Below are 24,999 nucleotides of genomic sequence, written 5' to 3'. Positions count from 1 at the left end.
TCTGTCTTTAAGCAAAAGATTGTACATTCGATTAGCTTATTTAAGGAAAACTTGTTTTTTTCAGGGCTTATAACCCAAGGGGCCTTGTAGAAGTGAGACAAGCTTTGGAAGGTGTGAATAAAGTTGAAGATCTACTTCCTATTATGAAGGTCTGATTCATTTTTGAAATATACACTGTAGAAAGGTTAAAATGTTGCTTGAGGTGCATTTCACCTTGATTTCAACCATCTGTTTCGACTATGCTGCATCTGTTACCACTGTACTTAGGAATAATATGGTCAATGCAGATTGTACTGTTAGTAGTTTAGCTTTAGCTCTAAATACTATCCAGCGAGTGAGATTCTAGGAATTTTTTTATACTTTTGAAGAAAGCAGTTGATGTCCTATACAATAGCTGTACCGATACATATGTAGATTGTTGCTCCTATCACAGATCTAATAAATGTTAATTCTTTATATCATGTCCAGGTTACCAATTTTAAATGTAGTTCCTAAACCACACAGAGTACAGTATTAAAGCACAGACTTCCTTTTTGAATTGTATATGGGCTATTTTAACATTATAACTAGTATTAACATGTTAAAATCTTTATTTATGTTTTTTTCCTCAAATTGAATTAGTCTTTCAAAATGAAGACTCATTTATTAATTTTATATTTTAAATTTTAAAATGCACAAACTACAAAAATATCTTTCCAGTGAACTTGTTGGGTTGTACGCTAGCTATTTGCTCACCTTGTTATTGTTTTGAAGACCAATAGTAAAGAATGCTACTTTGCCTGGTGTTTTCAAGGACTCTTAGTACATTTATACTTGATTTATTAATAATTTACACTGTTCATTTTGGCATTTAGTTTATTGTTAATTACATAGTACATCAGTGAGATATGTAGTGCGTATTAGCGGAACAATGCAGAGCTGAAGAAATGGTAAAACGGTAGCCCAGTTGTAGCACTGTTGCCTCACAAAAGATAAACCAGGGTTTACGTCCTGGGTCCTCCCTGTACGGAGTTTGCATTTTTTGGGTTTCCTCCCACACTGCAAAGACGAGCAGGTTAGGTGTATTGTTTTTGCTAAATTGGCTCTTGCATATGTAGATGAGGGTATTCACCCTGCAATGGACTGACATCTTGTCCAGAGGATTGTTACTGTATAACAACCCTATGCTTGCTAGGATAGGCTTCAGGCCCTCCATGACCATGCTTAAGCTTAAAGCATGGTTATAAAATGATATGATATGGTGTGATGTGGGATAATAACACAAGCCAGGCTAAATATCAAAAAGAATTAAATTCAGTTTTAAGTTGTATAGTTCATCTTTTTGAATGCAAAACTAACAAGAAAGAATAGAAAGTAAACACAGTAAATTATTCTTTTCAAGCGACTTTTTTAAAGCAGAGCTTATCACTTCCTACAACATGGGATGGATTTCCCCATCTTTCCATATCAAATCAAAGAGAAACTGATGTTATTTGTTAGATTTCATTGAAGTAACTGTTTGCATTGACAGACTTTTCGTGTGCCTCTTGTATTTCTTAAATGGTGTAAGAGGAGGTTTTGTGCCATAGTTTGCAGTATGTTCGTGGATATTGGAATATTCCCGGCACCTCTTGAAGGTGATTAATAATTACTTTGAAAGTCAAAATTACAGTATATACACTTTTTTTTTTCTTTTCTCCAAGAAAAAAGTGTCTTATTTATGTCATTAACAAACATTTTAACTATATAACAGGTTTAGTTTGGGGCTTGTTTTAATTTTGCCACCTATAGATTAAAGTAAATATTGTTTTAAGTGCAACTTCTCTGGCATTTGGCAACTTAATAACATTTTTAGTAAAACTGAAAGTTTCTTACTGCTACTACTTTGGCCAATGTTACATAACATCCCAGTTTCATTACTATGGCAGGATACTACTTCTAATTCTGTGTTACTGGACTTTACTTGATAATATCAGTTCTGTTGCATATAATTATCTAAACAAATGTCTGTCTTTAAAACTTGATATTTCCGTTATTTATCATAAGGAGCCAAAGAATATTACAGCAGTGGCAACAAGCCAGGATGCCAGTTCATCCCAGGATATATGCATACATACACAATCCAACACAAATTCACACTTTTCCAATTTAAAGATGGCAGTCACTTAACAAGAAACTGAGGTGAACTCTTTGAGAGATTCCTAATGCAAATCCACACCAACACTAATAGAATATGCAAATGTTACACCTTTCATTTTGGAAGTTGTGACACTTCATTTCTGTTTACTCTGTATAACTAGAACCTTAACAGCTTTAAAAATATGTATGTATTTTTACTAATGGAATGCCTGTAGGTCAAGAGTCATGCAGTGCAACAGATGTAGAATTTCAGTCAATGCTTCAGCCATTTCAACCATTCAGTCAATTCCAGCAATGCAGAACTGGCTGGTGTCATGCCATTTGTGAAATTTTATAAATTATTCCTGTAGCTGCACTAGTTGTTTACGCTCCTTTTAAACATAATGCTACTTTAGTCTGAAATGTAATTTTCTATACTTCTATTCAGCAGCAATAATGTAATGAGAGGTTTTTTTTGCAATACATGCTATTAGCTGTTTGGGTTATGCCAAATGCTATTGATGTGTACTAAATACAGTGCTAATAAATGCAATAATAGATTATATGAAAGATTTTAATTCAGAGACAGTAATATGTAATACCAAATGTTTAAACTATACTATAAGGAAAAGTGGATTTAAAATGAATGAATGAATAAATATATATATACTGTGGGCATTTTTCCATCACTTATTTCCAGTGTGCATGTTTAAGCATGTGTCTGTTTTTCTTTTAAAATGCTGTAATGATCAGAAACAGTGGAGCAGACAGAATGTTTTTACAATTTACTAAGTTTTGGTGTATATTGATCTCATTTGTTATATATGAAGCAGTTTAACAGCAAAACAAGAGATGGATTTACAGTGAACACAAAAGTACCAAGCCTAAGAGAGCCAGGAATGGAATATGATGGATTTACAATAACTATTACTGGAGACAGGTAAGTTGATTGCAACTGTATGTACAAAGTACTCCCCCCTCCAGTCATCATCTTAATCCTGCATTTATTACGCACTTTATGCATATTTTGTCTTTAACAAGTAATCGTACTTACTGTTTGATGATTTTAAAACAGGAAACAGACTCACTGAAGTGCCACGGATGTACAAAAATAAATATAAATAAATATATTAATTTGTTTTGTCTTCGGATTACATTATCCATATGCCTTTGAAATGAACCAGTGAAGCTTTAGACATCTTTTTTTATTGTTAGTTAATTTAAATGTCTTTACTTGAAAAAGAACAGTCAGTAAACTAAGTAAATAATTGAAGGTAAGACAACACAAGACCATATTAGGCTGTGCAAATCCACTTTTCGTCACTTTTAACTAATTATATTATTTTTCATTATAACAAAGAGTACAAATCCCATTAGCCTTCCTTCTCCTGCTTGTGAAAAACATGTAGTAAGTTCTGAGGATGGCAGGTCCCCCTGTTTCATTGTAATTTAGGCCCTGTTTTATTAGGAACAATATCAATTATATGGATTTTTTAAAGATTGCATTTATTATATAATTCCTTTCTTTTGTTTGTTTAAAAATAAAGATGCCATAGAAACAGAACTGCAAAGTAATGTGCCTGAGACAGAAGTAAAACAGGTGTCTGGGTTATTTTAGCCACAGCATAAATTCTAAGCTAAATTCAGCAGATGCCTTCTACATTGCATCACTTTCTGGGGACAGTAAACAATACTATATTTCACAACATTTTGTGCAATACAACTCAAGGCTAATCAAGTGGGCAAAAAGATGTGGTAATATTGGCCTGCTATTGAAATTGGAGGAACAGAATGGTTGGCTGTCTTTCATCACAGCATGACGAATCTGCATGCCTGTAGCCAAACAACATGTTTTATAGAATATGACCACACATGAGAGAGAGAGAGAGAGGTTGAATTAAGCTACTTGTGGCCCAGCCAGAACACAGAAATACTGTGGTAATATATATTTAAATGTATATTATACAGTATGTATTGTAAAAGTATCTCTAATTTTGAGATAACTAATTGTACAGTTTGAGCTACAGCCATTCAACTGTCACATACACACACACACACATATATATATATATATATATATATATATATATATATATACACACAGTGGTGTGAAAACTATTTGCCCCTTCCTGATTTCTTATTCTTTTGCATGTTTGTCACACAAAATGTTTTTGATCATTAAACACATTTAACCATTAGTCAAATATAACACAAGTAAACACAAAATGCAGTTTTTAAATGATGGTTTTATTATTTAGGAGAAAAAATCCAAACCTACATGGCCCTGTGTGAAAAAGTAATTGCCCCTTGTTAAAAATAACCTAACTGTGGTGTATCACACCTGAGTTCAATTTCCGCAGCCACCCCCAGGCCCGATTACTGCCACACCTGTTTCAATCAAGAAATCACTTAAATAGGAGCTGCCTGACACAGAGATGTAGACCAAAAGCACCTCAAAAGCTAGACATCATGCCAAGATCCAAAGAAATTCAGGAACAAATGAGAACAGAAGTAATTGAGATCTATCAGTCTGGTAAAGGTTATAAAGCCATTTCTAAAGCTTTGGGACTCCAGTGAACTACAGTGAGAGCCATTATCCACAAATGGCAAAAACATGGAACAGTGGTGAACCTTTCCAGGAGTGGCCAGCCGACCAAAATTACCCCAAGAGCGCAGAGACGACTCATCCGAGAGGTCACAAAAGACCCCAGGACAACATCTAAAGAACTGCAGGCCTCACTTGCCTCAATTAAGGTCAGTGTTCACGACTCCACCATAAGAAAGAGACTGGGCAAAACCGCCTGCATGGCAGATTTCCAAGACGCAAACCACTGTTAAGCAAAAAGAACATTAGAGCTCGTCTCAATTTTGCTAAGAAACATCTCAGTGATTTCCAAGACTTTTGGGAAAAAACCTTGTGGACTGATGAGACAAAAGTTGAACTTTTTGGAAGGCAAATGTCCTGTTACATCTGGTGTAAAAGGAACACAGCATTTCAGAAAAAGAACATCATACCAACAGTAAAATATGGTGGTGGTAGTGTGATGGTCTGGGGTTGTCTTGCTGCTTCAGGACCTGGAAGGCTTGCTGTGATAGATGGAACCATGAATTCTACTGTCTACCAAAATATCCTGGGGAGAATGTCCGGCCATCTGTTCATCAACTCAAGCTGAAGCGATCTTGGGTGCTGCAACAGGACAATGACTCAAAACACACCAGCAAATCTACCTCTGAATGGCTGAAGAAAAACAAAATGAAGACTTTGGAGTGGCCTAGTCAAAGTCCTGACCTGAATCCAATTGAGATGCTATGGCATGACCTTAAAAAGGCGGTTCATGCTAGAAAACTCTCAAATAAAGCTGAATTACAACAATTCTGCAAAGATGAGTGGGCCAAAATTCCTCCAGAGCGCTGTAAAAGACTCATTGCAAGTTATCGCAAATGCTTGATTGCAGTTATTGCTGCTAAGGGTGGCCCAACCAGTTATTAGGTTCAGGGGCAATTACTTTTTCACACAGGGCCATGTAGGTTTGGATTTTTTTTTTTCTCCCTAAATAATAAAAACCATCATTTAAAAACTGCATTTTGTGTTTACTTGTTTTATATTTGACTATTGGTTAAATGTGTTTGATGATCAGAAACATTTTGTGTGACAAACATGCAAAAGAATAAGAAGTCAGGAAGGGGGCAAATAGTTTTTCACACCACTGTGTGTATGTATATATATATATATATATATATATATATATATATATATATATATATATATATATATATATAATACATACATACAGGTAGTTCCCAGGTTACGGACATCCGACTTACGAACTGGGCTGCAACTGTGATGCATGCGCCTCAGTAACTGCTGCTCCGTCATCTTCGACCTGGGGACGCTGCAAGCGGTGGCTGGACAGAGGCTGGAGGGGGGGTGATTTTGCTGCTCGCGCAGTGTAGTGTCCCTCGGGCAGCTCCCAGTGGCAAGCAGTGAACCGTGGTCCATAGTCACCAGGGGCACAGCTATCGCTCATGTGCAGAACAGAGGCTTGATGAGGCGGATCGCTGCCTGCCCACTATGCCGCCGCAGCAGCTACTGCTCCTTACTGGACGCAGGCTTGATGGAGCGGAGGGGGGCATTTCACTGCCCGCCCACCACACACGGCTGCCCCGTTCATTCTCTGGTGATGCTGCAAGCAGTGCCCCGGTTGTGGCTGAACGGAGGCCATTGATGGTGAACGGGCGGCAGCGGGTAGCATTGTAGTGTGCCTCGGATGGCTGCCTGTTGATTTGGGGCGGTGGTGGACGATTCACTGCCCGCCTTTGGCCGCACCGTGTTCGTTCTCGGTGGCCGACACTCCAGGCAGCATACTGTAGTGGAGGTGACTGTGTGGTGAGCGAGTGAAGAACCCCCCCCCTCCCCGCCCCCTATTCATTCTCAATAGCAAGCCTGCTTGTACTGTTACACAAATAGCAGGAAGTTGTCTCTCATTCAGTACACCAGACGTGTTGGTGACGGGTGCCTTTCTGCTGTGATAGCGTGTACAGTGCTGTGAAGAAATGCTCATCTTAACCATAACCCTCTAAAACACATGAAGCTCTGATCTTTCTCTCAAAAACGTCAAACGTTACCTCTTGACAATCTGTAGATGATAATGTCTGTTGAACAAACAGGTATCACTAGCTAAGTGGAGGCAAGGTGCACTCCAACACGTGGTGAGACGTAGACTAACTCGAACAGAGGCTGGTGAGTGAATGAAGAAGGCCCTACCTCCCTGCTCTCGACCCACAGCCACTCTGTTAGATTTGCATAAGTACATCGGTACCACGAGCAAACTATGGTACTTGGCGCGATGAGAGAAGTCGCAAAATAAACCAGAAAGTTCAAGCAAATTATAGAAGAAAGCCAGATCCAAATCTGTTATGTACTTCTCTCGTGAAAAGCGAACAGACATACAGACAGAATGTGCTTGGACCACAAAATTTTTAAAACCATTTCTTAGTGAGCACCATTGGGCCAATTTAGTAATTCACAAATTGGAATACGCTCAATGATGAATATGTAAAAAGTTAGGAAAATATTGTTTTTATATTTTATCCTGCAATGTTTGTATTTGCACATAAGTTGATAAAAGACCCCATCATTTGTACTTTGTGTTGAGTGATGGCGCGTATTCTTTTTGTTTTAACAGAGTTGGAAATATGTTATTTTCTGTGGAAACACAAACTACTGAAGAAAGAACACAGCATTACCAGTTAGAGATTGAATCACTATACAAAGATCTAACTGCCAAAGGAAAGGCCTTGATACTCTCTGCTGAACTAGGGGTACAGTTGATATTCACTTTTTAAAGTATTTGTCCTTTTTCAAAAACTGGTTTGGCCAAAACTTACCCTGATTGGTATACATCTGTTTTTCTTATTCTGTATTTCTTCACAATCATGAGAACTGTAAAACAGGTCAACACAAAATGTGCTGCAATGTACAGTAAAACATTTTTTCAAAGATTTATCTCACTTCAGATCTATTCTTTTGCTTTTATGTGGTCACATGTTTTTGTCTTCCTCACACCTTATATTTTCTGTAGCTATGGATTATGGGTAGAATCTTCTTGAATGCTACAGCCATCCTCTACAGGACTCATTTGTGATGTCACTATATGCATCATTAATGATGATTACACAAACTTTGTTGTATGGTTGATGGACATATACTTTTCCACATTTAGGCTGAATAGAATTTCTCTGTGGGATTTAGGAATGGCAAATATGGAGGGAAGAATTCCACCATTATTTGTTTGTGGTCAACAAGCCATTCATATACAGTGTTGGTGCTGTGGAAACTGACATTGTCTCACATGCAGTGCCCTCCACTATAATCCACTTGTAAAAATTAGTAAGAAGGGTTAGAAAAAAAATCACTGTGCAATGAAGAACCATTGCACTGAACAAATGAGAAACATCTGACTTTTAATTGAAACAAGGTCATTCAAAGAAAAACAAAGCCCCCATCAAAAAATAAATACTTTTAACAAAAACACATGTGCCACAATTGTTGGCACGCCTGCATTTAATACTTTGTACAGCCTCCCTTTGCCAATATAACAACACATGGTCTTCTCTTGTAACCTTTTATAAGGTTGGAGAATACAGAGCATTGCATCTGAGACCATTCTTCTTTACATCATCTCTCCAGATCATCCAGGGTCCTAGGCCCTTTCCCACATACTCTCCTCTTTAGCTCACTCCACAGGTTTTCAATAAGGTTCAGGTCAGGGGACTGAGATGGCCATGGCAGAACTTTGATTTTCTGGTCAGTTAACCGTTGCAGGGTTGATTTGGACATGTGTTTTGGATCATTATCCTACTGGAAGATCCAATGACAACCCAGTTTTAGTTTCCTGGCAGCGGCAGCTAGATTTTGATTTAAAACCTCCTGATATTTTATGAAATCCATGATACCATGTACCCTAACATTGTTTCAAGGACCTCTGGAGGAAAACCAGCCCTACACCATCACAGAATCTCTACCATATTTCTCAGTTGGGACAAGGTTCTATTCATTATAGCCATCCTTCTTTTTACACCAAACACACTTTGTGCGTTTATTGCCAAAAACTTAATTTTTTGTTTCATCAGACCATATAACACAGTTCCAGTCAAAGTTGTAGTAACGTTTTACAAATTCCAGGTGCTTATGTTTGTGGATAACTGACAGAAAAGGCTTCCCTTCTGGTATACCTTCCAAATAGAGACTTGATAACCCCAGGACTTTACTTTTTCTTACAATTCCCCAACAGTGATCCTTGGTGATCTTATTGCCTCTCTTACCATCCTTCTCACTGTATGTGGGGGTAAAATAAACTTCGGTCTTCTTCCAGGCAAGTTTGTCACAGTTCCAGTTGATGACCACTATTTTATTATTGCCCTAACTGTCGAAATGCACATTTTCAGGCGAGTTGCTATTTTTTTTATAACCATTTCCAGAGTTATGAAGGGGAATACACTTCTCCCACAGTTGGATTGAGTGTTCTCTTTTCTTTGTCACGATGATGGTTGGCTAAGGAAATCTGGGTTTGCGTCTCCTCCTTGTTTCAGTTAAAAGTCAGATGTTTCTCATTTTTTCAGTGTAAGATAATGGTTCTTCAGCAGAAAATTTTTTCTAACCCTTCTTACTAATTATTACAAGGGATGCCAATAATAGTGGAGGATACTGCATATATGTTAATGCTTCTCAATCCTTGTTCAGGAATAACATCCCCTGTAGAGTGTGTCTAAAAGATAAGGAGACGTTTGATGTTATACGGACCATCCATAGGAATATGAGAATTATTTTTATACTTATTATTGTCTGTAGCATAAAAAAATATGAATAGATTAATTGTAGATATTGAGGGCAGCAATTATGATGATGTTATTATTATTAGAACATTACAACATTATCATCATCATCCAGGTGTTGTTTCTGCCTTGTGCCCTATGATAGCTGCAGTATGCTCCAGCTGCCCTGCAACCCTGCCCTGGATAAACAGGTTAAGGAGACAGATGGATTATGATTATTATTATTTTGCCTATAGTAAAGAAAAAATACGAATACATTCATGGACAGGGGATATTGAAGATAGCAAAAATAATACCAAGTGTTATTATTATTGGGAGGCACAGTCTTGCAGTAAAGGAGAATGGGGGTTGCATGCTGGGTGTTCCCTGTGTGAAGTTAGCATGCTCTCCATTTTCTTCCTTCTGTCCAAACACATACAGGCTAGGTGAATTGGCATTGCTAAAGTGGCCCAATAGTGGGTGAGTGTTCATCCAGTGGTGCCCTGTCAGGGATTGTTTGGAACTGGCAGTCTAAATGCGAGGTGCCGGTACACCACCATTTACTGCATGTACTCTGCTGATGAAACAAAAATGGAGGTTCGCTGCACTGATGCGTACCACCCTACTTCAAGCCCTGGTTGCATGCCTGCTCAATATTCTCCCTCACCAAAGCACACACATGCTTTAACAATTTAATAGCAACAGGCAGTATCTTTGCAAAAACTTAAGTATAGTGAAAAGATTTACACTGTAAGCGATTGTGTGGTTTTAGTTATTATAGTCTTGTTGTCTCGAAATCTGTAATGGCATTTCTCAACTGGGCATCAGCATTCATTGCTAGTTATGACCCTGTACAGAGCTGCCAAAGAAGACAGACTTAGTAAAGTGAGGTGCATAGCCAGTCTCCTTTTAAAATGACTGAAATTCCCAACAGTGGTTTACTGTTTGCTTTTTTTCCTTAAAACAACATGCATACAAAGTGTTGCAATAATTATGTATCTTGACATAGGTCAATACTTGACTTGAAAAATGGATGTATTTGATATTTTTTTATAATGGGATCCAAGTATCCATAACCTCCATTTTAAAACACAAGAGCAGGCTAGTTATTTGTTTTTAATTTATAAAATATGCTTCACTTTTGAACGCAATTTCATGTTACAAACTTATATGTACAATGATGAATAACCTTGACTTGAAAATGACCAAACTTTTCCTTTTAAGTGTAAGGTTTTAGCTTGCAATTATTTTTTACACTATGTAAACATTTTTTTAAATTTGAGCTCATAAATTTCATGTTGTACATGTGTAGAAAAAAAAAAGTATAGTTTCATTTAAAAAATAAAGTAATTATAAAATCTAAGGACATTAAATAATCATGATTTCCGCTGTTTTTAGGATGCAGATGCTGTTTGCAATCTTATCCTGTCTCTGGTCTATTACTTCTATAATTTAATGCCTCTTTCAAGAGGTTCAAGGTATGTATTGTTTTCATTTTCTTTGGCAAATACATGAACATGTAGTTGTACTTTAAATCCACATTGCCAAATGCCTCACCTTAAGGCCTCAGAGTTTATATCATTTGCATAAAAGGAGGCTTCAGTTTAGACTCAACTAATTTGAACTGTATAATTATTTTATGTCTGAAGGCAAATTTATTTGGCAGATATCTACTTTATCCTTGTCAAATGCTTTCTCTGCTTTTAGGGGTGGCAACAGTTAAGGAGGGGCTTTGTTGCTTTTGATGTGTATATATTTTAGGGTTATAGGATAATTATTGTCACATGTACAGAGTAGTGTCAAATTCTTACATGCTTGTGCTAATCAACACACAACATACCACCATTCTGTGATGCCCCGTTTACTGAGCCTTACCTCTAACTTCTGTCTTCCTTAAAGCCACTTGACTTGACTGACCCGAATTATTCAAGAACTCATTTTTTTATGTAATAATTCTCAAATATGTGGTCAATCTTGAAATATTTTTAAATATACTGTATATGTTATGGCTTTAAGAATGAGTGTTTACCATTTATAAATCCAATTTGATTATGTGAGATAATAGACAGCAGTAGACTTTCCATTCTTTGTTTGTGATTTTTATCTATCAAGGGAATATACTTTACTTTTCGTGGTAAAAACAGTTCTAGATGGCTGGCATGGTGTTTTAGGGAGAGAATCATTACAATATTAGAACATTTTGATGAAAGCAGGGATGCCCAACAAGCTGACCAATCCTTTTCACCTAGATTCTCCAGAATAATAATTGGTCAAAATTTGTAAGTCCCAATCTATCACACAAATTGCTGATTGTTTTCTCTGTGTGAATAAAAACTACTAACATTTGCGCAAAATTTGCTGTCAACAAGTTTTCATCTGTGTTCCCATGTTCTTGTTAAAAAATCTATTTGAAAGTAACAGCCTGGACCCACTTTACTAATTCTCTTTGTAACATTAAACACTTCAATTATGTCACGTCTTTATCTCCATTTATTTACACTGAACAGGTTCAGCTCTTTCAATCTCTTCTCATTCTTTTCACCTTTAAGGCATTTTAGTGGACATTCAATCGCCATACATCCAAAGAGATTGTTTTTTTTTTTTTTAGATAAAATTCTGATTGGTAACCCTTTGGACAGCTAGCTTTTTCAGTGTGCAAGGACTTAATGGCATATGTAATTTAAGAGAGGTTGAATGGCTGATCCAACTCATTAATTTGTGAAAGATCTCAATTTTGAAAAAAATATTTTAATGAATTACTGAATTCTAAGAATTGTAAGTTTACAAATTTATTTGGCTCATATTACAGGAATTTGTATCTATTTTTTGGTTTTTCTCCATTGGATACAATAAGCATAGCAAAATTTAGGTAATACTTTTTATTAATGTTTAGGTAATATTTTCATTGTTATTAGGCAAAGTCATTTAATAGTGTAACTAAATTCAATGTGTGGTAAATACAAAAACCAATGTTCATATAAACGTTTTCAATTTAAAAAATCCATTCCATTCCGCTCAGTGTACTGACACGGCTTCTGCTCTGTACCCTGTGGCTTCTTCCTGCACTGGAGATAATAGCAGTAGCTTGAAAAGTAATCTAAAATTCAAAATGTTTGCCTGTAAATGTATTTTTTTAACTTATCTTTGTCATCAGAATAACACAATAGCATTTATGCATTGGCTTTACTAGAATAAAATAATTTTGTATAGGTTTATATTTTTCAATAGCTGAGATTTAAAAGTGCCATGTGAAGGTTTTGACATTCTGTTTACAGTGCGCTAATGTGGGACCATTTAGTTCCACTATGACACAGTCACCAGCACATCAATTCTATTATATATTAATAAAAACTGTTTTTTCCAGTGTTGTAGCTTACTCAATTTTGATGGGTGCTTTAATGGCCAGTGGAAAAGAGGTGATTGGACGAATACCCAAAGGAAAGGTATGTTTTTAGGTGTAGTTTAGTTTTTTCAGAGTGACTAATTAAACCTTTCTTTTTTTCTTATTCCTCCCAGTGTCAAGTAGAGCCATATACATAGCTCCATATATCCATTGGTCCTCTCTAAACATTATATTTATTGTAACAGAGATATGCAGGGACCTGAAGAAACATACTTTCATTGCATACATGAAAATCTGTATAAGGAAACAAAAGCAACCCTAAGAATTACAAATGAAAAACTGGATACTACTTTGCAACATTGTCAAATACATGAACTAATTCTTCAGCTTGTAAAGGCCCTTACTATATTATGTGATTGAGCTATGGCCAGCCATCACTTATCTCCAAAATGTATCTCAGCATCTGGCATAAACAGTTAAACTGCTGAAATGAAATATTTGATTACTGAACAATAGCAATACCATAGATAGTGCAGTAATACCAACCTTCTACTGCACCTGCTTATTTAGAGCAGGGTCATTGGACAACTGGAGCCTGTTCCAATAATCATTGGGCATAAGGTGGGAACAACATCTACATATGGCACCAGTTAACCAACCTATTCAATTTAAATAAGCCAATGATTATATTGGTAGTGCATTTGTGTGCCCTTTTGAATTAAAAGCTATCTTCTGTTGCATTGTTTGGGTCAGTGATGGCTTTTCTGGTAGTCAACAGTAAAGCCTGAAGAAGGAGTCATTTGCCACAATTGGTAACATATGTTGAGGAAGACAGTACCAGTGCTTAGACTGAACCTGTTAAAGTAACATAATCAAGTCAATTCTGTCAGAGGTAGCATTGTTCTCATTTCTCTTCAGCCATTAAGCAGTTCTTATTCCATTTCACAGGCAACTGTAAGGGAATGATCACATGGCTTGGTAAAATAAAAATAAAAAAGACCTGATTACATTATTAGTGTCCAATATATTATGTATACGTTCTTACTAGTACAAATCATCTGCTCTGCTAAACAGCACATAATGTAGCTAGAACTCATTGTATAAAGCATGCAGACATACTCAGGCAATTTAGCTGTTGTTTGAACCAGCATGAGAATGGGAAAGACTTGTGCTCAAAGTGAATCTGACTGTGGTGTGATTACTGGTGCCAGACATAGTTGTTCTTGGAAATCACTTCTGAGATTATACCGTACTGCTTTTAAAGTTTACTGTTCCACAAGCCAAAAAAACAAAACAAGAAACTTTCTTTAAGCAAAAAATGCTTTTTTATAATGAGAGAAGATTGACCAGATTTTTAAGCTAACTTGAAAGCCACAAATTCTCAGATAACAGCTCTTCACAGCACTGGGGTACAGAAAGGGATCTGTGAATGTAGGGAATGTTGGACATTGAAGTGGACTGGCAACAGCAACAGAAGAGTTTGACTCTTGCCAACTATCGGAAATTAGAGTGCAGTTGGCACATATTCACCACCAAACTGGACAGGTAAGAATTGGAAAAATCCCAGTTTTTGCTGTGGCATGCAGGCCGTAGGCTCAGAAAAGGTATAGATATCATACATTCATGGATCCATTCTTCTGTGTGTCACTGGTACAGAGGTGAAGTTTTAGTATGTTTTCTTTCCACACATTAGGCCTCTTAATACCATCTGAGTGTCTTTTGAAAGCCATAGCATTCCTTTTACACATCATGTGCATCTGTTTATGGCCACAGTCTATTTTTTCAAATAAAACAGACACTTGTGCAAAACATGTATCATAACAAACTGGTTCATGACGGTGATTCAGCTTGCTCCAGTGGCATGTAGAGTCCACAGATAAATTGAAACAGGAAGTTCACAGCATGAATGGACAGTCAAAAAATCTACTACTGAATAACCAGGGAACATTAACAGCACCATCTAAACTCATGTCTTTAAGAATTTAAAACGGAGTGCGATCTGGATATGTGGACTTAATACAGTGGCCACTGATTGTATTTATTCTGTCTGTTTTTCTTTTTTCATCAGGATTTGTTTTGAATTATGGTTTGAGTAGCCGTCCATTACTTAAAAGTCAGGAGCAAACTTTTATGCTTGGGGACATTACTGTGGCGTTAGGCTTTAAATATGTAGTAACCAGTGTGAGAGATTGTGTGTTAACCCCTGAATTAACATAATTTGGTATGAGTAATCTTAGACTGAGAGAGTGCACTAGAGAACAAAACTTGTACCAAAAGTTAACACGGAACCCTATGTCGATGTACTTAACATGGAGATATATAAAGATGTACCATCCAGGAACCCACAAAGTCAATATGTCAGTGGAATCTGTATGGGTTAGTGCAGATCTCTCCAGGCATCAGGAGAAATGTTAGAAAGTCTTTAGATACCAGCTTGTAATTTGGAACAATCAATGAGTCTGTGCAGTGAAACAAAGAGTACGTCAATCACACCGTGCCTGCCATACTATGTGCACAAAGACAAAAGAATTCAATACAGTGCATCTATTGTGTACATAATGGAAATGTAATACACTGTGGTAATTTTCTCTGTAGATTTTCAACTGTAAATGATATCTCTCATGGCTAATGTTTTTTTTTCTTTTAAAAGCTGGTGGATTTTGAAGCAATGTTGACAAGCAACCCAGAAGCCTTCAGTAAAGTAACAAAAAGTTGGATGCACTTAAAAAGGTAATAATGTTAATTTATAAAAATAATTCAAATGTTTAAACGTGTCAAATGAATGCATATAGTTTATTGCATGGATTTCTGATGAATGTCTGATTGCAGTAAAAATGATGAGTTGAGAAATAACTTCTCATCAAATATAGGGTTATTTTTGTATTATTGCCCCTAAATTACATAACCCAAAAATGAATGACTATTATACTGCTTATGTAATCAGGAAGCTTCAAATGACTATATGACAAAAAACCTTTCATTTCACACCAATATCAACTAAATTAAACACAAACAATGTAGGCATTTTAGGAATTTCTCTCCAAAAAAAAGTGGACTTTACTGTACATAACAGACATTTTATGATGCACAACCCATGAATCAGTTTTCTTTTTTGTGCCCCAATCTGTCAACTATCATTGTACAAAGTTTAGATTTCTCTTAAAATAGGTATCGTAGTTGCATTTTTTATTTTTTTTTTTTTAAAATGTGTGTGTGTATACATATATATTAATATATTGATATATAAATATAAATATATATATATATTGTGAAAGACCAGCCCAAGCACAGACAGGCAGACACCAACAGTTCTAAACCCACACACGTTTATTTACAATATTTACAGTTTCAAGTCCCGCACACAACCCATTCCTTCCACTAATCACCCCAAGTCTTTCTTCTGCCAGCACCTCCGGGTGTGACGGAAGTGCTGACGTCTAGGGCTCCTCACTTGTGGGGCTCCCCCTGGCGGTGGCCACGGGCCCCTATAGGGTTGAGCTTCCATGGTCCATTCCTGTGGCCTCTATACCAACCAGGACAGCTGCCCTCTCGTGGTCTGGGGAAGGCACAGTCCCTCTCAGCCGACCACTATATATATGCATGTATGTATGTATGTTTGTATGTATATGGATGGATGGATGGATGGATGGATTGTGGACTTGAACCCGGACACAGGCAGACGGACATCGTTGTTTCTCACCACACACGCTTTATTTACAATATATATTTACAGTTTACCGTGCACTCCCCAGTGCCTCTTGCAATAATTCCCCCAATGTCCAGGCCTCACGGTCCTTATGCCTTCCTGGCCTTAAATGGGAACCCGGATGGGCTCCAGCTGCTTCCCAGCATTCCTCCGAAGCCAAGCCCCAGTGTGGCGGAAGTGCCGGCTGCGCACCCGAAAGCTGTCCGGGTGTCCCCTGTCGTCTTCCCCTCAGCACTTCCTGGTGTGGCAGAAGTGCTGGGCTCCCGGGACATTCAGGCACTGGGGCGCTGCCTGGCGGTGGCCACGGGTCCCTACAGGGCTAGGCTTCCAAGCCCTTTACCCGAGGCCCCCAACATAACCAGGGTGGACGCCACTTCGCAGTCTGGAGGAGGCACAAGCCCTTCTCCGGTCCTCCTAGGCGTCCCGGCCGGGAACCACAATATATATATATATATATATATATATATAAATATATATATAAATATATGTGTGTGTGTGTGTGTAATACACACACTTTATCTATACTAATAAAAGGCAAAGCCCTCACTAATTCTCCAACTTCCCGTGTAGGTAGAAGGCTGAAATTTTGCAGGCTCATTCCTTACAACTTACTTACAAAAGTTAAGTAGGTTTTGTTTCGAAATTCTATGCGTAACGGTCATAACAGTCGACAACGTCCGCCATTTTGAACTTTCTTATTTATGGCCCCATCTTCACGAATTTTGGTAGGCGGCTTCAATGCGCTAACTGAAACCGATGTACGTACTTATTTCGGTGGTATGATGCCACTGTCGGCCGCCATATTGAACTTTGCAACGTCACTAATTCTCCAGCTTCCCATTTAGGTAGAAGGCTGAAATTTGGCAGGCTCATTTCTTACAGCTTACTTACAAAAGTTAAGCAGGTTTCATTTCAAAATTCTATGCGTAACGGTCATAATGGTCGACAATGTTCGCCATGTTGAACTTTCTTATTTATGGCCCCATCTTCACGAAATTTGGTAGACGGCTTCCCTGTGCTAACCGAAACCGATGTACATACTTATTTCAGTGGTATGACGCCACTGTCGGCTGCCATATTGAACTTTCCAACGGTCTTTGTTACTTATGGGCCCATCTTCAAGAAATTTACGCGAATTCCCAACTCTAACTGAATCCTACTTACGTACATATATATGTCCATAGCCTGCAGCTCGGTCTCCATGTGAGGCGGCATTGGGTTCCCCATCCCAACGCCTCCCACGTTGTTGGCTGCCTCCCTATATAAGGCCGTCCGTCGCTCCGATCTCTACATTCCCTTCCTTGCTTCGCCACGGGATTCACGTCTCCCTGCTGATAACTACAGCCTTTTTATTTAATCCACGGCTTCCCCGCTGTTTTATGGTTCATTTATTACGATTATAGTTATTGTGTAGGTATTTTAGACTTACTTTACATTGTTCAGGTACCCATTTCTTTTATTGTTCCCACCATACCCCTATTAACATGTCTATCAAGGTGATCGCCATCGATCAAAGAACTGTCACTTACCGAGTGGTTTCCGTGCCCGCAGATGGCAACTGCCTTTTCCATTCTCTTTGTTACATATTGCACGGCCGTATCAGGCTCACTCTTCATATCCGGAGGAACATTGTGTCTTATGTATTGAATGACTGGGACAGGTTTAAGGTGTGTACTGATGACGGTACAGGAGATAATTATACTACACAGGAGCACTATAAGAGTGAAATGCTTCAGCCCTTCACCTATGGTTCTGCATGTGAGTTGATGGCTGCCACTGAATTGTTCGGTTGTCGCTTTCAAGTGTACCGAAATGGCCAAATATTTTACACCTTTGGACAACTGCCAGTGCCTCTTAAACATCTTAGATTCACAAGTGACGATTTCAGTAGTGGACACTTTGATGTTTATGAATGTTTAAATTCTCAAAAGCTGGATGTGAAGTTATCGATGAAACCGGTTGTATGCTTACAACACTTGACAGATGCCGAATGTCACTTCAACACAAGTCCTGCAAATACTGTCATAATTGAAACAAACCATGAAACTCAAACTGATTATGACAGCAGCAATCCAAGCTGTGAGATTTGAGACAAGATTAATTTTTACATGGCCAACTGTACGTTGCATGCTCAAGAGTCAGCTCAGCGCACAGCTTGGTCATATTACAACCGGAGGGCCGAACTGACAATGTGGTATACAAAGAGATCCTTAACAAATAATTATTGGTATATTTTTCCCCAGTTTAAAACGGTTTAATTTTCTTCTTAATAAAAATTTTAAGGCAGTACTTCGCTGCTGCGAAGCGCGGGTAGTTTGCTAGTATAAATATATACGTATAATTATGTACCTTTACTTTTCATGCCAGTCCTCAAAACAATTTCCATTTACCACTAGACTGAAAGAAGCCTGACATTTTGTGCTACAATTCACACATCTTCTCCTTCCTCCTATTGCAGTTGCCGCACAAAGGTTTAGTGTGTTTTTATTTGTTTATTTTTTCATTTTGTTGTTGTTGCATCATTGCTTGCATTTCACATCTAGAATAAACTAAATGCATATGTACATTTTCTTACCAGCTTCTTCTAGTGCTGGGGACAATGTCTTTCTTGGCAGCTTTAGGTGCAGGGCAAGAAACAGCCCAGGATAGGCACACACATAACATCTAAACCATTCATACTGTGCTCAGTCAACCTAAACAGCACATTTTTGCAATGCTAGTTGAAAACTGGCATACTCAGAAACAGTGGAGTTAGAACAGTGACATTTGATTAAAGGAGGACTATTCAATTCAATTACTATTCAGTGACATTCAATCAAGGTTGGTGGTCTGTGCCCCGTGTGAAACTGAGTGGCAGTGTAGTGTGGTGCAATACAAGTACATTTGAATGAAGGGCAGGCCCCTATGAAAGTTTGCACTGTTAGTGAAATTTCTAAGCCGGTACAGCGACTGTACTCTTAAGTTGAAACTGGAAGAACAATGCTCAGAAAACTAAGAATGTACAGCAGACAGCTCTAAATATGATAGTTGAACCCAAGGCACTTGAATTGTAAAATTGTACACCTCAGTGTTTCAAAGTTATATTAAGCAATAATTAAAATTCAAACATAGCGTCAAGTCCTAACTCCTCATTCTATGTGGTCAAAACTGGAACTCCGGGTCTTCATATTCCGTATCACTAGCATTCTGTAACCTTTCTAGCACTTCCTCAACCATATATTTTCTGTATTTTTGAAGAAGACATTTCTGTAGTACAGACTGCAAGTCGTATCGCATATCAAATAAGCAATCCTCACGCAGACTCACAGCAGCTTGTGTGTACACCTAAAGATTAGATGTCACATACACAACCTATGTCTTGCCTTTTACACACAGCCATGACTTGTAGAACAATTGACCAGTTGTAGACAGCCATACATTGTTGGGATGCCCTGAACCTCTCCTCTCGTGTCTTACACTGTATGCAGCTCGACGTAGGTGGGATCGTTAATAGAACAGATTCATTCAACCGTGACGCACTGCTGACCTCTGTATATAAGTGTTAAAATCACAGGTTTTATTAATGAAAGATAGCAGACAACATTGAAGCTTGGGATTTATTTGAAAGAAGATGCCCATGGATATGTAAAAATACCATTATTGTTTTTAATTGACTAGTGGGTTTATTGAAACACACAATAACTTTGAAATATGGCGGTGTCCTACTGGTGGAACACCTCATGCAGAAGTGGCTACTCTATAAATTTTTATACCATGGAGCCGGAGACATACAAGTGAGAATTTCACTGCACATTACACTTGTGACCATATGTCACAGACTACTACTGCCTCTTTGTAATTTTATCGGTCTTAGGCTTCTGAATAGTAAAAAAAAAAATAAAAAATTGTAATCACAGTGTCTGAACAAGTTCTTTCATCAACATGTTTTTTTTTTAACCAGACATGAACTGAGTAGCATAACTTTGAACTCCTGCAACATAATGGAAGTTAAAATTGAAACAAGGGCAGATATCCATAATCCCGACCTGTTTTTTTTACGGCTCTAGGTAGAAAAGCAATTTAGTGAAATCAACAGGCAACAACAGCAAGGAACCAGGCTAAAAAAATAACTTGCAGCTTTGTTAAATTCATTTTGCAGTCCTTGCTTCTTTGTTGTGTGTTTGCTAGCTAAAAATATAAAAGCTGAAGATTGGGTCATAGGAGTAATATGCCAGTGGCAGGGATTCAATAGCTCTGGAGAAGATTTCCTTTAAAAGGCTATTGGAGTCTCTACACCAGCAGTACCAAAAAATAACTCTTTTCTTGATATACATGCAATTTAAATGACTCATTAGACATAGACAGTAGAATAAATACAGAGGACAGAAACCGATGAAAGCAGGCTGGAGTAACAGCCTGGATGAAAGCCTATTGTGCATTGTTTTTGAGGGACTCAAACTATGATTCACTTTGAACTGTACAAATTAAATGTTTGAGATAATGATATTATGAGATACTGGAGGTGGACTTGGCGAGAGAAATGACATGTACAAATACTAGTATATGTGTTAAGATACTGAGCTAACCCATTTTTTCCCCATCTCTTTTAAAAGCCTTCCAACATGGTATCAGAGCCTTCCATCAGTAGCAGAGACATTTCCGACTATAAGAACAATGATTGAAGTTCTGAACACAGAAGCCACATCTCACTGTCAGGCAAAGTCCTAACGTTGAATCCTCCCACAATCAAAGGACTATTAGGTATATGCAGCTTATTGCACTCCAGTCTCATGACATGGTGTCATCTCAGGTGAAGGATTAAAGAATGTTTTCTAGTGTTTTGGGATCTGCCAACACAAGCCATGGATTGCTGATTTAGATATCTCTGTTTTCTCTGCTGAAATTGCTGCTTTGATGAAGATTTTACAGGCAACTGCTGAAAATATAAGTAGACACCACGGAAAGTCAAACACAAGTTTTTGACAAATGCATACTTTTCACTAGTATTTACTGTACAATTCACCTCCTCCATATGTTTCTAAAGGAATGGGATTATATTTAACTTTTATTTGATCTACCATTTTATAAAGATTTATTGATCTCAGATATCCATTGATTTTCATAAATCTTAAAATGATGTTCATTTGAAGACAAAACAATGCCTGGAGATGTGGACTGCTCCATGCAGGAGTGCATATAAAATGTTTAGTTGCTTTATTTAATTTCAGTAGGACTTGGATAACAAATCTGAGTACTAAAAGCGGGGTTCCACTTAAAACGGCAGGTTGAGGACATAAGCAAAGGAGATATTTAATGGCAGTCTATGCAGATGTTTTCCGTAATGATTTTATTTAATGTGGTGTTCTTGCACTGCAAGAAGTTTGACAAGCGTGTTCCACTTTCTTCTTCTCACAAGCTATTACAGATTAAATTGAAGTTTAAATGGTTATTTAAGGGATTACTGTGAACAGAAAAGAAAAATGTTACTTGAAGACATGGGTGTAAGCGGTCATCTAGAAAAATGGTTTTGTTTTCATTATTCTGACTGTGCAACTGAATCACTTAGTAACAGTTTAAAATAAATTTGAGAAAAGGTGGCTGCTCTGTTCAAATCTGAAAATGTGTGGTTAATAAACTGAGAGTTTTCTTCTGTCTATATTTTGATGCCTTTTTCAGGTGTCCAGAAATATCAATTTAGTATCTACGTATAAATATGAGTCTGTCACTCTACACCACCACAGCTACACAAGGTCGCATGGACTGAACTATCCAGATTAACAGAAATCTAGGGGGACTCTTCAGTATATTTAGTTTTAAGAGTGCATGTTATCCGGCAAAGGCAGTTTATCACTGTGACCCTCGATTGAATTATGGAGTAGAAGGCCTGTCTAACCTATTCTTAGCAGGTATGAATTGGCAGGGTTTTGTTTCTTTTTTATGTTTGCACTTCCATTTTGAAACACCAACACAAAAAAATCGAGCACTATCTGCTCTGTTGGAGGATGCCATAATATCTGGGAAAAGAAGGAACTTGTGGAAGGGTTGTTTCAACCTCAAGCCTTTATGGTGATCAAAAATTGACCCCTTTTGATTTTTACAAACCAGCAGAATGTGACAAGATGTGCCTCACATAGAAGCACAGTAAAAAAAAAAATTCTTGTAATTGTAAATCTTAATTTTTTTAATCAACCTTCATGCTTTTCCTGCAGTATTTTTTTTTTTTGTGATTTCTTCTGCCACCACACCTTTGACATATTTGGAGCTTCATGATTTTTTGTACTGACTGTCTGCTCTGAGCCCTGTAATGAGGTCAGGAAGTACTACCGCTCACAGACAGAGAAACTGATGAAGTTACATTGCCCAAGTAATACATTACTTTGTTTTGCAAGTGAGGTATATTCAATAATGAAGGGAATCCCAAACATTGAAGATACTTCTTCATAAAAAATCTGTTTCATTTTGCATTCAGCATTAGTTATAAAAAGTCACTGACAAACAGTGAGCCTTCAGTTTGGCTATGAAAAATATTTACCAATCAAGTACATTATAAGAAGATGTAAAAACCAAGTTAAAGCTGAATAGTATAAGGAGGCTTCATGGGAAGTCTGTTATCATGAAATTTCATTTGACACAGTGAACTGTCTGTTATTTGTGTGTTTTTTTTTTTTAATTCATCAAATAATCATAGCATTTTCATAAAAATGTGGTCATTTTAGTTTGATTGCTATTAGAGTTGTAATTATTTTTGGCCAAGAGTGTTCAGAGGTTTGATTCAAAATAACTTAACATGCTTGCTGTTCTATAAGTTTTTCACATTTGTTCCAGTTTAGTAAAATCAGACTGTGAGTTTGCACTTACAATGAAATCATCCCACACTAAGCTTTTAGGTCCCCATTACATTTTATATAATTCTTTTTGCTAACACTTTAGTTTAGGTACTGCAAAAATGCATCTTTTACTCATTTACTTTTCTGTAACAAAACATTAACAAAGGCATCTTTTTGGTCTTCATAACACATAAAAAAAAATCAATAGATGGTTTATTCATCGCTGCACAGTGTGGCATGTTGACATGATGCTAATAAAATGACTTATTAATATGAAGGATTCACAGGTCTTCTACTAAATATGTAATATCGAGAGAAATGCATCTCCTCAGTTAAACCACCTCAGGCCACACCAAAGTTTTTTGTTAGTAGGTCACACTGCGGAGATGAAGAAACACTTCACTTACGCTTGTGCTGTTATGAAGACCCAAAGAAGTGTTTGTTAAAGTCTTATTACACAATAGTAAATGACTAACAGATGCATTTTTGGAGTACCTAAGCTAAAGTATTACCAAATTTTTATAATATTAATCAGAAAACACCTTTCATTATTCAGTAATAATTAACATAACCACATTTGTGCAGCTGTAATCTACATTGTGTTCTAAATTATTCTGCACATTCCATTAGTTGTTTAGGAAAAACAAACTGTGATTAAGGACTTCTTACTTATAGTAATTTTTTTTATCATGTGGATGTTATTACTGATAACATCTGTTTTTATATTTTTAAAAGAACACCAAATACATTGTTCCAAATTAATTAGATCAAAATGAAGTCAAAACCAAAAGTCTTTTGTATTTGCTGCATGAACAGAACATTTTCCAAAAAAATAGATCAAAACAACCGTACTTACAGATAACGTTACATATTAATATACGAGTCCTTCCCTAATACGACTTTAATAGCTCTCCCAGCCATTGAACTTGTATGTCCATATATAGTTTCTTCCTGTATTTTATTTGAAGATGCAAGTATTGACACACAGAGTTGTTGCTTCCAGGTATACCGCTGCTCACTTCATAGATCGATCTTTTAAGGATGCTTCCTAGGTTCTCAATAGAATTGAGGTGAGGGGATGATGGTGGTCACACCATTGGTTTGTTTTTTTTTTCTCTCTCTCTTTTAACACCCAAAACAACCAAGGAATCAATGGTGTTCTGTGCAGTATGGGATGGGGCATTGTCCTGCATTAAAATCATTTTATTCTGGAAGGCACAATTCTTCTTTTTATTAAATGGTACAAAATGGTCGGTCACGTATTTCACATTGGTCATTTTGACACCCTCAAGGATCCTAAAGGGACCTGCCATCTTACTTACCAATATTCCATCCTTGCAGTCTTGGTGGAACAGGACAGCCATCCATCAACCATTATCAGTGAATTAAACTCTATGAAAATTAGTCTTCATGTATTTCTTGCTCCACTCCAAATGTTCCTCATGGTGAGCCTTAGTTAGGGGTGACTAAATAGAGCTTTTTCCACAGCTACAGTACATGCCTCTGGAGGATCCTGCATCAAAAGATTCTTGGGACTCCAGTGACAGCAGCTTCTCCACAGACTTGTTTGCTGCTCAACAGGGTTTTTTTTTTTTTATATAGCTGCCCCTTTAAAATCATTAATGTGTCTAACAAACTTTCCTTAATAAGCGTTTATCTGACTGGATTTGTCTACCCTCTGAATCACTCACAAATCTATTCGCAGAGTAATGAACTCTCTTTGGCTTTCTTGA

At 37.3% G+C, this 24,999-nt stretch overlaps 1 protein-coding gene across 2 annotated transcripts in view; it reads left to right on the top strand.

Moving 5' to 3' along the window:
* ttc13 (tetratricopeptide repeat domain 13) overlaps positions 1-22,095 on the top strand; it is an 82,251-nt gene extending 60,156 nt beyond the window's left edge. The window contains exons 17-23 of one of the 2 annotated variants that reach the window (XM_039747673.1): positions 65-149; positions 2,931-3,037; positions 7,284-7,419; positions 10,810-10,889; positions 12,776-12,854; positions 15,405-15,484; positions 21,053-22,095. In XM_039747673.1, the coding sequence (XP_039603607.1) occupies positions 65-149; positions 2,931-3,037; positions 7,284-7,419; positions 10,810-10,889; positions 12,776-12,854; positions 15,405-15,484; positions 21,053-21,167 (682 nt within the window). In that variant the 3' untranslated portion in view covers positions 21,168-22,095. Of the gene's footprint in view, positions 1-64; positions 150-2,927; positions 3,038-7,283; positions 7,420-10,809; positions 10,890-12,775; positions 12,855-15,404; positions 15,485-21,052 lie in introns of both variants that reach the window. The other variant, XM_039747672.1, reaches the window with a different exon arrangement.
* Positions 22,096-24,999: the final 2,904 nt, after the last annotated feature.

The sequence above is a fragment of the Polypterus senegalus genome, chromosome 3 (assembly GCF_016835505.1).
Source record: "Polypterus senegalus isolate Bchr_013 chromosome 3, ASM1683550v1, whole genome shotgun sequence".
NCBI classification, from domain to species: Eukaryota; Metazoa; Chordata; class Cladistia; order Polypteriformes; family Polypteridae; genus Polypterus; species Polypterus senegalus.
The sequence above is the reverse complement of the archived record's forward strand: the minus strand, read 5'-3'. Positions and strand labels throughout refer to the sequence as shown.